Consider the following 13,975-nt stretch of genomic DNA (forward strand, 5'->3'; position numbering starts at 1 on the left):
TATATGCATTTTTAATAGTTTTTTGAATATGGCTCTTTGAAGACGAAAAAGCAGACGAAAAGCATAGACTTACAAAATGACTGATAACTAAATAACTAATCAAAATTTTTGAAAAAGAAAAAAAGTACTTCTTCATTATGTCAAAACACAATTATGTGCCGAGTTTCGTGCCTGGGCGAAGCTTCTGGGGCGATATATTGTGATTACAGACAGACAGACACACACACAGCCGCATTTATTATTATGTATAGATGTATAGATGTATAGATGTATAGATGTATAGATATGAAAATGGGAGCAAATTTTTTTTCGCGGAGTCTCTTAAATTATAAAAATTCTTAATTATTAGATAAGAAAAAAAAATAATACATCTTAATAAGAAAATTATTAATAATAAGAAAATAAAGGCTTTATATTTTATACTATATTTTAATATTGATGCAGCCTTTTTAGTATTGCCTAATAGTTAAACTGTAATAAACTTATAACCATTTCAGACTTTTTATTAAAGAAAAGTTTATTTTACAGAGTACATTTGAAAACCATAGGCAGGGTTTAACTCTTACATTTTTTCTTTTCTTAATGTTTATCGATTAAAAAATGAAAATAAAAACAATTTTCATTTATCTGTTTTTGGGATTCTTACAAAGTCTTTTTTAAATAGGAAACGTGAAAAAAAATGATTAAAATTTAAAGCAAAAAATGCTAAAAACTATAAAATTACAAATTTTAAAGTGCTTTATTTTTTAAGTATTTTAAGAATAGTGTGCTTTAGTACAGTATCCTTTACTTAGGAGATGTATTTAAGAAATTGATAATGGAATGCGCTTTTAAGAATATATAGATAAGCTATATTTAATAGTTTTTCTGGAGCATGATTCCTGCAATGTTGTTAATGAGTTTTTTAATCGCATTGAGAAGTTTTCGGGTGAATATCCTGGAAATTTGGATTAAAACAGACAAACAACTGTATTAAAAATAATGTTTAATGTAAGATTGCCATCCTCAGAAAAAAAATTGGGTGCCATTGTTTTTCCCAAACATTTCAATTGAAATTATTGTATCAAGGCTTGGAAAATTTCGTGACTTAGAAGTTCTCAGTCGCATTCAGTTTACTTTGTAGTAGTATAAAATCCTGAAGTGAAATTTTTGGAGCAAAGCTTAAGTTCATATCCTTCATGAATATCTTAGCTTCATCTTCGTAATTCGTACACATAGTGTTATTCATACCGTTATCATTCAATGCTTGCAGAACGAGTTCCTTAGCTGTATTTCCACAATCTTCAGATACTGCTTCAATAAAACAGGTTACGTACATGATATCAAGGCTGTAAAAAGAAAAAAAAAGTAACTGATCAGTCGAAGGACTTATTTTTAAAATAGAAATCAACGCAAATGTTTCGAAATTTTCTACATCAAAAACTTGCAGAGGATATCCTTAAATGTGCGTAAGGTGTAGTATTAATGATAAAAACGTTATTTTAATTTAATTTTGTGATTTTTTTAAATTGATTGAAAAAGCATATAGCACAAATGTTAATGGAATTACAAATGAGGTAAAGTGGCCTCCTTTTTTTCTATTGACACATACGCAGCACTATTTTGTAGAGATTTTCAATAATCGTTTTGCACAATTGTGCCTGATACAATAATAATTTAGTACTCAATATCCTACTTCGAAACTTGTGTGATTTCGGGCTTGTTAGTATATTCAGTAAAAAACCGTAACAGAGCCAATTCTTATAGCAACCCTGTCGTTATAAGAAAATAATAATATTTAATGTTAAAAGAGCAATAAATAAGATTAAAAAAGACAACAGAAATTTATCTCGTTTCTTACTTTTATTCTGAGCAAGCATTTTTCATTTAAAATACATGCCTGTAATACTGTCAAGTTCCACGTAATTCTGAAAACAACACAAGTGTAAACCAAAGTTTGCGATAGGTAGCTTATAATACAAAATAGCAAGGCTCATAAAAAACCACAATTTTGAAACACGTTAATCCTCCTATTGCGCTTCAGAGTAGATAGACTTTGTCTACAGGCTGTAGCAGCTAGTAACTTTTACATTGTAAAAATTACTAGCTGCTAGTAATTTTTATACAGTTATTTAATATTTAGTTTTATAAAGTTATTTATTATACTGCTAATTATTTAATAATTGCTGGCAATTTTTACATTACTGCGCACTTCAGATTTTTTTTCTTCTTAAAAAAAAGATCCTATAGAAGAATTGAATTGAATGATCTACTTGAATGATCTATAGGCAATCGATTCCGTTCACCAAACCCAAAGAGTAAATGATAAAAATATAGCCTTAAAAACGAATTAATAGCATTAAAAAAACTGTCTCACTCTAACCCTGAACTGTCAATTGTCCCTCAGTCTTATTCTTTTCTTGGGAAATATGATAAAACACACATTGTACAAATGACGTCACTATGATCATCTGACGAATTCAAATGAATACAGTTCTCTCGATCAAATTCAAATGAATACAGTTCTCCAAAAATTAAAAATAAAATTAAGATCGTTAAAACATCATAAAGAACAGAAGCTGAAGTGGGCAAATGAGGTCATAACTTGAGAGGCTGTTTGGAAAATTCCTGTTTTTTCAGTCAAAAAGAAGCTTAGTTTGAATGTCTTGGGTGGTAATAATTACTACTGGCACTATTTATGAACAGAACCTTTCAATTTCTTCGATAAGAAGACGAATGGTAGCTTGGTATTGGTGTGGAAAGGTTTAGCGTATGATGATATATGTAAACTGCAGAGAATTTGTGGAAAAAACGAACTCTAGTTGTCCTCAACAACTATTTTAACGGCACCCTATACCCCTTTGTTCACATCCAGGATAGCCTGACAGGAAATTTAAGCAAGACAATGTGTATGCCATGTGTCCCAATCAACCAAAAATTGGTTTCAGAATGAAACAATTGAGGTCCTAAGCTAGCCAAGCCATAGTCCTGGTTTTAATCCAAAAGAAAACTTCTAGGGCTACTTGGCTAGACTTGGATGAATGGGACAAAATTCTTTAAACTTTGTTTGAAAATTTCGTTATTGATCAGGTAATTGAAGTTATCCAGAAAAAGTTATATTAAGATACTTTTAGTTTTATAAAATAAAAAAAATTTCAATTTTGTAACAGATATTTTTGGAGGGAAATTTTGATGTCATTAACAAAGTGTTTATATTTAAACAAATCTCTTGAAAATTATTTGCATATATTTTGTTTTTCACTAATTTTCAATAGTTTAACTTAATTCGGAAAAATTATTATTCTTTAAGTTAATAATCACAAAAACCATAATTAATTTCCTACTCGGTAGCGTCACTTTAATAATATTTAATTGTTAGAAAGGTTTTTCCAAGCGTTACGGTTTCCCCTAATTTTAACGCTATCGCAATTTGAGCTTCACAGTTCATGCGCCAAAATTTCTCAACAAAGCACAGAATCACTTAGGAAAACAAGTTTAGCTCTGTTCTAAACGTATGATAAAGTGCTATGCAAAATCTCTCGATTTGCTTTCGCTTATAACGCTATCTAGATCTTTTTGCTGCCACAAATGTATACTTACAAACACTGTTTCTTCTTATCATCATTTCCATTTGACACAAAAAATATTTCGTCGTATTTCTCTGGGTCTCTACTGCGTATATTGCTTTGGCATTTATCAAGGCGAGCATCAATCAAGGCTGAGGGAAATGTGCTAAAGCATTCCCCATTTTCGACAAGAGCTACAATTATAAACAAATTCTTGATTATAAAAACTGCTTTGTAAAAATAAAATAAAAATTATTTAAGAAAGAAAAACATTGTATACAATAATTGCATACTACATTTTGAATTAAATACTACATTGTTGTCTAAGGTAATTTGATCCATGTGTTACTATAAGAAATGCTTACATTAAAAAAACGATTAAATGAAAAAATTAAATTAAGTATCATATTTTGCTTATAGTTAAAAATAAATTCCATTCTATTCGAAGTTAGAGGTTATAAAAGTTTTTACTCTAACAACATAATTTTGTGCCCTTCTTAGGGGAGGGGGAGAATATTAAAGTCTGCATGTTTTGCCAGTTGAAACACGGCGATGTTTCTTTACTCCTCTCTTATTTTTTCTCGCAATCAAGCTGGTTTTTATACTTTTAATTTCGCATAATTCGTTATATTTCATTATTATTTTTGTATTTTCTTTTTGAAAACATTAACTTTAAAGCGTAATGAAATTTTTTGTGGAATTTGTTAGAGGATTGTAAAAAATTTATATTAAGAATGGTCATGGCAGTAAGCTAAAAAATGCGAAAATAAGAAGCAATTAAATTGTTAATTTCTTACAGTTAAACAAAACTGAACCTTCTTCACAGAATTTATTAAGAGTTCTCATGTCTGCATGGAGTCCATAGATATTCCAAGTTTCCTTTCCACATTCGTTTTCGTAATCAATCAAGCACTGGCGATGCACAAGGTGTTCTCTGAAAATGAACACTTATTGTACACTCAAATTATTATAATTTTATTTATTTATCGAGGCCTAAAGAATCAAGTTAATACAATAAAGTAATCAACAAATCAGTTGATTGAATCAATTATCAATCTATTAAATAACTATAATCATGAAATGACACAAAGGAACACACGGTTTGAACAATTACTGCAATTCAAGGGAAATTATGAGATTTAAATTAGAATATTATTTCAAAGAAAAAGGAAAATTTTGAACTTCAACAATTCGATTCGTTTGAAGAACTCAAAAAAACGCATTTGAAATGCGTTTGCGTCCGCGACTACACAAATGATTCAGAATGTATGGCATGAAAGAGATACCGCTAGATGTTGTTCGTGAGACCAAAGGATGTCACATAGAAGATTTGTGACACGTGTATACGTAATTTTGAAGTTCCTTCTACATTCTGTGTAAATTTTATAGATAAATTATTTTTCATTAAATGGTTATAACCATTCATAATCGCTATATTTATTTTGAATTACCCCGTAGTAAAGCAAAGAGCAAAGACAACGTTTTAAAAGGCTATAAATCAACACAACATGGTAATAAAAAATCTGTTGTATTGGCAGATAAAAAAAATCTGCCAGCTGGTGTGCTAGTATAAACCGTTCACTTCACAAAAAAGGGTTGCAATTTAGCAGATAAGTACTGTTATTTAAACATATAAATTCCGTTATTTTATTAATAAATTCTATAAAACAACTATGTCGGCATTACAGTCAGTGCGAGCTGAGAGCAGCATTCGCACGACCAGTCGACCCTGTTATTCGAACCAGGTCGCCTCATGTACAGGCGCGAGAGCTCTTTCCTCAGAGCAACCGCAGCTCAGCTAGCTCAGTATGGAGAAAAGTTTTCAGCTATTTTTATTTTAGAAGTCTTACTTATTTAAATATTATTTAAATCTAAAAACGTTTAAGACTATAGTTGCCCACCTGTATAAAATTGTCTGTCAGCTTATAAAAAATTATATATAAAAATTATAATAATAAGATAAGTTTTAATTTGACAATAAAATCGAATTACAGTTTTATTGGTACGATGTTCAAAACCATAAAATAACTGTCGCAAAATCAGAGTAAAATAGTGAAATTTGAAAAAGAAAACTTGAGTTATCGTACAGTAAGTAAAAATGCAGGGTAAGAACCAGTATCTGAAAGAACATTTTCAGATCTTTTATGATAAAGATTAAAAAGCAGAAAAAAACGAAACTGCTTAAAACCATCAAATGATCACAAAAAGTCTGTGAAAAGAACGGGAATTTGTTTTACAATATAACATGGTGCTACTCTTAGCTCAGAAATTAACTTTCTATCTCCTACTAACAAAACAGAACACGAATTTTTCCCTGAAATTTTGAAATTTTGCGTTTGACAGTGCATTTGATAGAGAGAAGTTAAACTCATAGTTTTTTAGTTAAACTATGAAAAACTAAGCATAATTTATTTCCTTATTAAAATATTCATTTATAAAAGCAAATCGAAATATCATTTATTTCCTTACGAGCATCGTGTCAGTAGCTGGTTAGAAGTTACTGGAAATGGATCATATAAATAATCAGGTCGTCGACATCTTTCATTAAAACTGAGAGAACAGAAATCTTCTGGCATGCCAAACTTGCAGCATATTACAGCTAAAAGAAAAAAATGCTTTTTATGGTTCATTTATGACAATTCTTGATAGATAAATGTGGTCAAAAAATACATATTAGGAACTACAAAAGAAATTTTGAAATAAAATAGAGGAGAAAAACACTACCAAAATAACTACTAAGTTGGATGGAGCGGAAAAATAAAAACCAGCTTCTGCAGAAGGGATCGCTCCCCTGCTTTGGTAGAACGATGACCTGTGCATGAAGTCTAGCACTTTACGGTAGAACAGTTTAACGAGGACCGATACAGCGCACCCTCGGTTTCGACGTAGGCTGATCAAAGTGGTCACCCACCCGCTTACTAACCACAGCCAGCGATGCTTGACTTCAGTGTTCCAGAACCCAGTGTTTATGATCAATCCAATGCGGGATGTCGTTATCTTCTGAAAACCGTGTCTTACGAATCAATTCAGTCTACTGTGGGACCTGCAATTCAGTAATAAGATGCTGCAATAAAATAAAAAATTCAATCTAGGTTTAGCAAACAATATTTTCAGTTGAACTTCTTAAGAGTGAGAAGAACAGTTTTTATGCCGCAATCTGCTGGTTTAAAATGCTTAAATGGTGTTAGAATGGTGAATTGTTTTTATTTATTTTTATTATAAATTCAGAATTTCTGCTAATGTTAGGAAACTGTAGAAGCTAGTTGCAAACTGTTCAACTAATTTTAAAATACAATAAGTGCTAAAGCTGTTGCAAATTTTTATTTTACTAACAAATATTTAATAAAAAATAGGAGATAAGCATAAAACGAAATATAAAATTAAAAAAAGAGGGAGAGCAGCAGAGAGTAAAATTCATGAAACTTTTTAAACAATCATCAACAATTTAGGAATCTGTTGGTATTTATGTTATCCACTATACCATATTTATAGTGCTACTCATTCAAATAACAGTTTCATTGAATCGGGTAAATTGAATCACGAGGAAAAGTTGTTATCATTCTGAATAACCTACTATGAGGAAAAGTGAACCGGAAAAAAAATTATCACTCTGAATAACTATAACAATTTAATGATCACATTTTCCGAATCTCAGTGATTCAAAGGGTTGATATCAAATATGCTAACAAATATGTGCTAACTATGAACTAAATGGCGAATTTAGACACGAACATGTACCTTTTTTTCTACAAACAAACAATTTTGCGACATATATAAACGATGATCATGGAAACTTAGGTCAGTCGCAATCTAGTACATATGGTTGCAATATTTTAGTTAGAAATAAAAAATTTTAAATTCGACACTTTTGAAATTTAATAACTAAAGAACAATTTGACCACTTTTGAAATATCAGATTTGTCATTTAAAATTACATTACTTAAAATGATGCAAAAATTCAAAAATTACAATTTCTACTTTGCACTCGCACTTTACAATTGTCCAGTCATTATAAAATGAAATATATATATATATATATATATATATATATATATATATATATATATATATATATATATATATATATATATATATATATATATATATATATATATATATATATATATATATATATAGAATAGCACAAGAATTTTAAAAAATGAAAAAAGAAGTCTTAAAAGGATGAAATAGGGCAATATTTCTATACCTATAACCTAATAATATAGTGGATCTTTGGAATTGGTCTTTTTGTTTCTGATGCAAGAAGTCTAGATTTTTGCATGCGAGCTATATATGCATACAGAAAATACCTTGATATACCAAGTCTTAAAATAAAATATTTAAAAACTATAACAATTTAAATCAAATCTAATCTGGTCTAAAAAAATTCCCTTATACATTTCCCTTAAATGAAATAGTTTCAATATTTTTTTTAAAAAATTTTCATAGATACAATTGAAAAAATTTGTCTTTTTAAATAGTCAGTCACAGCAAGCCAGCAAAAAAATTAAAAAGCACTACAAATGCTTTCTTTTTTAAGCACTAAGAAAAGTATGAACTTATGCTACAAGGAGGACACATATATAAAAGCTTACCAAAGCATAAAAATGTGATGAAAGCATTATTTCCGAACATCTTCTTTAGTTGTCAAAATTGAAGGCGTTTGTTTTTCTTTCAATTAGGAAGCACGTAATATCAATACTAAATTGAATTTAGATGATATTTAAAAACGGTTAGATTCTTAGTATTTTCTCACTTGACAAACCAGATAATTTTGAGTTGACCTTCCATGTTTTGCGTGATATACCATAATTTTCTGTGCATGACACTTTCCTTGTTACATTTTATTACGTGACATCAAAATGACGTTTACATGCTGGACTAACTCTTCAGTCAAACTGTCAAGATGTTTTTTGATAGGGTTGAAAGCAGAAGGTCATGGCTGACAAAATATATACACAACGTATATCCTTGTTTGTTGAGTTTCAACATACAAAGTTCAGTTGTTCATTTTTAGAGAGAATCTTTTTTCATATGAGTGTAAATAAACGCGATTGACAGCGCGGAAATGCGCATTAGTGAAAAATAGAATACTTACATAACTTATGATCTAAGGAAAATTTAAAAATTCTTCTAATAGTTGTCTTTTATCTCTTATCAGTCTGTAATCTCTATTACGTTTTTGTTTTTCCCCCTGCTAAACATTAACCCTTTGTAACTCAACAACTCTGATTTAAGAAATATTTACGTGGGTGATAGAATACATCATATTAAGCGTGTTAAAAATAATGAAAAAATTAAAACCCTAAAATTAAAAATTTATTGATAAAAAGCATTTGTTGAACATCTCCAATATCGTGAAAAATAGCACAAAAATTCCAATATATTTAAAACTTCATGTGAAAAATTTTGAAATTGTTGTTTTTATTGTAACAAGGTCTCACACCACATTTTTCAATCTCTCCAGCCAAATATACAATCAAGGGGATTGTTGCAAAAAAAATTGTATATCCTGCAATTATATCGTGGAACAATTCTTACTAAACGCATTATAATATTGGCAGCTGCACCAAGACTTGGTTCCCCCGAGTTTGCAATAGTTTCTTTACCTGAATTTAGTTCGATTTTATAGGTAAATCCACCTCATTATAGGATTGAATTTTCATGTATGTTGCAGATATGTAACGCGGTGATACAAAGGGTTAACTAGCTATCAGTGTTATATACAGAATTTCCAACTCTTTTTTGATAAGAATTACAAGCATTTATTTTAAGAACAGTAATTATGAATATAAGCAGCCGTTTGGTATATAAGCAGCCGTTTGTACCGAGTTACTTCAGCCTTCGGTAGTTAGCAGCTGGAATACGGACCGCTAGATGTAACGGTGTTCCCCTAGCGAAACATTGTTTATCCATCTGAATATACCAATAGTACGAATTATTTTAGTCCATATTTAACTCTTTACAGTGTCATTGTTTCTAGTAATAATATGTTTAAATGTTTTTGGAAGTGAGATTTTATAAAACGAAATCCATTTCAATTGTTACCTAAAAATAATATGATTTCTTAGACCCTTTGTTTTTCGAGTGAAGGAGGTTAGTAGTTTCAAAAGTGTTTTTAATGTAAAGTATTTGCCATAAATTTGAAGTTCTGTGCTTATAAATAGCCAAATTTATAAAGTATGCCTTAAAAAATACAAACGATAAAATAAACGAACACATGACGCACGAAAGAAAATAATTCCCCACTCTTGGCCTCCATTTTTGACAAAATGCTGACCTTTACTGTCACTAACATTTGATTTAAAAAATCCCCTTTCTTTGGTACATATTTTGTTTTATATTTTCTGAAGAAATCAGTGGAATAGTTTTATTTCTTTACATTCGCTGTTGAACAGCCGACCCAATTTTGGGTTACGACTACTAATGTTCAACTCTGTAGCCTTGTAATTATGAACCTAATCCAGAAGAGAAGGGAACTCCTGGATCAAGTATTGAGAGAAATCTGCCTTCGTGGCGGACTTCTTGATGGAACTAACCCACATTTGCGTTACAATAGAGAGTAAGACCCCGAGAGTCTCCCACGGTTAGCCTGACGACAAAGCGACTCTAACTCATGATCTGTCTACCATTGAGGACATTTCGTAGTCGATGCAGACCGGATGCGGATTCCTATCGACCAGCCAGCCCTGGGATTCAAACCCGGATCATCTCATTCGAAAGCGAAAGTTCTATTCCCTGAGTCATCACATCTCTAGCGTAGTAGTTTGTGATTTTGCCTATCAGTGTGTGTTTCTCGGTCCTATAGGCTTCATAACCAATTATTCTAGCATCCTGAAATTTTAACAGTGCGTTCGATATTAGCCCACGATCCTGAAAATCGTTCGGAAATTTCAGTTGTATCATTCGGGAGAGACGTTGAGAATTGAAATATTTTCATTGTTTCCATTGTGCTCTAACGAAATTTCTTATAAGACATATGGTGTTTATTAGCTAGTTTTAAAAGAAAAAGGCAGTTTTTAATTGAACCTTGCAGAAAATTTCTTTATACCCATATAAAAACCATAGTTTTGAATAAAGAGTATTCGCTAAATATGAATGCTAAGAGCATTTGTGCTTTACGAAAGGCAACCGCAATAAATTTTGTCCCGGAGCCTCTAAAACCTTTGTTCAACTTTGGGAGTAGTTATCTTCTTCCTCCGCTGCACTGCAGCTTTTGTGGGTCCTGCACCGACTCACGTCAAGGAGGTGGGGACAAGTCTGGATAGTACCCGGTGTTACCCCAGGAGCAGAGCATATCGAAACTCCATAGAACAGTGCTATTAAATTAAATTCTTATTGTTTGTCATAGCATGAATCTTTAGTAAACATATAATAAAATAGACAAAACAAATTTAATTTCTGTAACTGATATGACCAAAAAATAAGGAAAGTTTAAAAACAACAGAACGTTAGGGTTGTTCAGTGCTGATTTATTAATTATTTACTTTTGCTTTCGCCCCGTACAAAGGACGGGTATTCAGTTAGAAATAAATAAATCGGTATTAATTAACACTATTAAATCATTCGCAGAACTAAAAGACATATTCCGACAAAACTAACTATGTACTGGACGAATTCCAATTTTCTGTTCTGCAGCTATTTGTTGCCCTTCCCGGGGAATTCAAATTATTAAATTGAGCAAAAGATACATTTAAAACTTTATTCCATAAAATAAAGATTAATTATATTCAATATCATTTGTTATAATGCTATTGCTCGAGGTCAACGCCCAATAATAAAAATTTATAATAAACAACAATTTTTTCCGTTATTTATTCCTTTCAATGGGTAGGTCGTTGAAACCTATCTCCACTGTATTTATAGTAGGCATCTTAATACCGACATTATTATTCATATTTAGTACCTATTAAATCACTAATTAGCACAATATCATTAGTAACTGTTACTAAAATTAATTAAGCATCATTAGCGTCAACAAGAAAATGACATATTTTGTAAGGTTCTCATATATAAATACTTTTCTACATTAGTTTAGCTATTTAATATAAAACTTAATTTTATTTCAAATCGTAGGGGAGAGTCGGGTAGCCCCGCCCACAGCCAATTTCTTATGTACAGAATATTTTTTCAGGTCAATGGGCCATCGGGCATTAATTGTTATATTAAAGAAAGATTATTTTCAAATTTTCAAGTATTTATGCAGCTGGTAACATGGTAAACAATAGTTTTGAAAATATGTTGAATACAGTAGTCATGAAATTAAGAAAAATTGGTTGAATGTTTCGAATAAACTTCATTTTAATTTAAAAAAATAATTTTTTCTATACATAGAGCATTAAAGTATGTAGTCTTATGTTTAATTTGCACAGAGAAAGAAGTTTGTATGTAAAAAATTGTTCGAGTAATTACAAATTTACAAAACAATTGGATTTCGGGTGGCCCCGCTCGCATACATGTCAGGTATCACCGCCCAATTTTATTTCGTCGATAAATGTACGGTTGCAAAGATTATTATTTTTATGCTTCAAATTTGATTGTTATATGCATTTTTAACAACAAATATATGTTTTAATATTATATGAAGCTTAAATTTATATATTTAAAAACGAAAAATTAAATATTTTTAAAATGTAATTGATATATCCAAATTAAATTTAATATCAAGAAATCATAAATATTATGATAAGCTATTTGCTTACTTATTTATTTTCACTTATTTGTGAACGAATCAATCTACAGAGGCATTTGAATGCAATCAAAATACAAAGTGAATGTGTAATTTTATAAGAAGTATTTTATATTAAGTTTATAAGAAGAGATCAACCAAATAAGTTTATATTGAAAAACAACTATTGTTATTAATTATTGTTGCTTACATTAAATTACTTTCGTTAAATATTTAATATAAATATATATTAATATTATAATATATTAATATACATTAATAATGATAAAAAGTATAACATTTGTTGTTATTAAATGATAGAATTCACCAAAAGTATATAAATATGCAATAAATAAAATAATTTTGTGATAAAAATGATAAATGAGGTTTATCTATTGTCAATACATTGGTCATTCTCATTTACACCTGAAAAAATAGCCAAAAAACACAATTTTTGTAACTGGGCGGGGATACCCGACACATTTTGAAAGGAACTGAAAAATATGTTTTTTTAAATTTCTATTTTTTTAAGTTTAACTATTCTTTTTTTGGTTTATTCTTTTTACATTATTTAATTAGATGATAAAACAATAGAAACATACAAAAATGTTGATTATTACTCAGTATTATACAGAAATATAAGCAATACTCCTTAAGTGAGCGGGGCTACCCGACTCTCCCCTACCTATTACCAAAATTAATTAAATAGAATTCTCGAATATAACTAACAAGGACGCGAATATTTTTATAAGCTTTTTTTGGCAAACGAAGTATTATAGGTACATATTTCGAAGGCCGTAAAAAATCGTCAAACTTTTATTCCAGATATGCTTGATTAAATTTGGTATTAAATACTACTGGTATTGCCGTTATGAGTGCTGTGGCAATGAGAACATTTTTTAATCAATGTAGGTGCCTAATATAGACACTATAGTAATAGGTTTCTTAAGTTCCCTAATATCACCATGATACACATTCCTAACACAGATGCTTTATTATTTGTTACATATTGCAATGCAGGTTCACAAAATTCAAATTACAATAACATGAGTTGGAAGTTCAGTTCAAAAAAATTGGATATAGTATCAATTAAATTGTGATAACCAGAACTTACCAAAACTTTTTCTTGCCTTATTACATAACTTCAATTTTATTTTATTAGTTCTTACTGAGTTTCCATTACTTAAATTATAGAGGCAAGTTTTAAAGCGTAAATATACATTTGAAAAACATGTGGCTTCATATACCTTTTTAAAATACAAATTCGGTGACCACTCGCCACGAAATTATTAACGTTGATTTTATTTATTTATTTTTATTTTTTATTTTATAACCGCCGTTGAACAGTTATTTCAGAATTTTCCGCTTACGGCTACCAATACTCCACTTTACTAAGCCTTCTAATTTTGAACCCAATCCAGAGGATAAATGGAGGTCTTTTTAATGGAACTAAACCGCATTTGCGCTACATGGAGAGGAAAATCACTAGAGCTTCCTACGGTTAGCCTGACGGGAAGAGGACTCTAACTCATGATCCGTCTACCACTGAGGATATTTTACGTCAGCACTGAGGTCGGTGCTAGCCGGATGGCAATTCGAATCAGTCAGCCATTGCCGAGATTCGAACCCGGTTCACCTCATTGGGAGGTGAGTGCTCTATCCCATGAGCCACCATGGTTGATTTCAATTCTGATCTCCTAGTATAGAAAACCAACCATAATTAATTCATCTAAAATTCAATAACTTATAACGAAGTTTTTAT

General features: G+C 30.3%; 1 protein-coding gene across 2 annotated transcripts; it reads right to left on the bottom strand.

Moving 5' to 3' along the window:
* Positions 1-968: 968 nt before the first annotated feature.
* Positions 969-8,469, bottom strand: LOC107454634 (uncharacterized). Of its 2 annotated transcripts, none has more exons than XM_043040770.2 (5): positions 8,141-8,469; positions 6,015-6,144; positions 4,343-4,479; positions 3,580-3,739; positions 969-1,328 (listed from the first exon to the last, which is right to left on the bottom strand). In XM_043040770.2, the coding sequence occupies exons 1-5, from the start codon at positions 8,178-8,180 to the stop codon at positions 1,088-1,090; spliced, it is 708 nt and encodes a 235-aa protein (XP_042896704.1). In that variant the 5' UTR covers positions 8,181-8,469; the 3' UTR covers positions 969-1,087. The 2 variants fall into 2 exon arrangements, with proteins under 2 accessions (XP_042896704.1, XP_071039914.1); XM_071183813.1 differs by lacking the exon at positions 8,141-8,469 and adding an exon at positions 6,270-6,588.
* Between the last annotated feature and the right edge of the window lie 5,506 nt (positions 8,470-13,975).

The sequence above is a fragment of the Parasteatoda tepidariorum genome, chromosome 3 (genome assembly GCF_982258835.1).
Source record: "Parasteatoda tepidariorum strain Cologne lab strain chromosome 3, Ptep-v5.0, whole genome shotgun sequence".
NCBI lineage: Eukaryota > Metazoa > Arthropoda > Arachnida > Araneae > Theridiidae > Parasteatoda > Parasteatoda tepidariorum.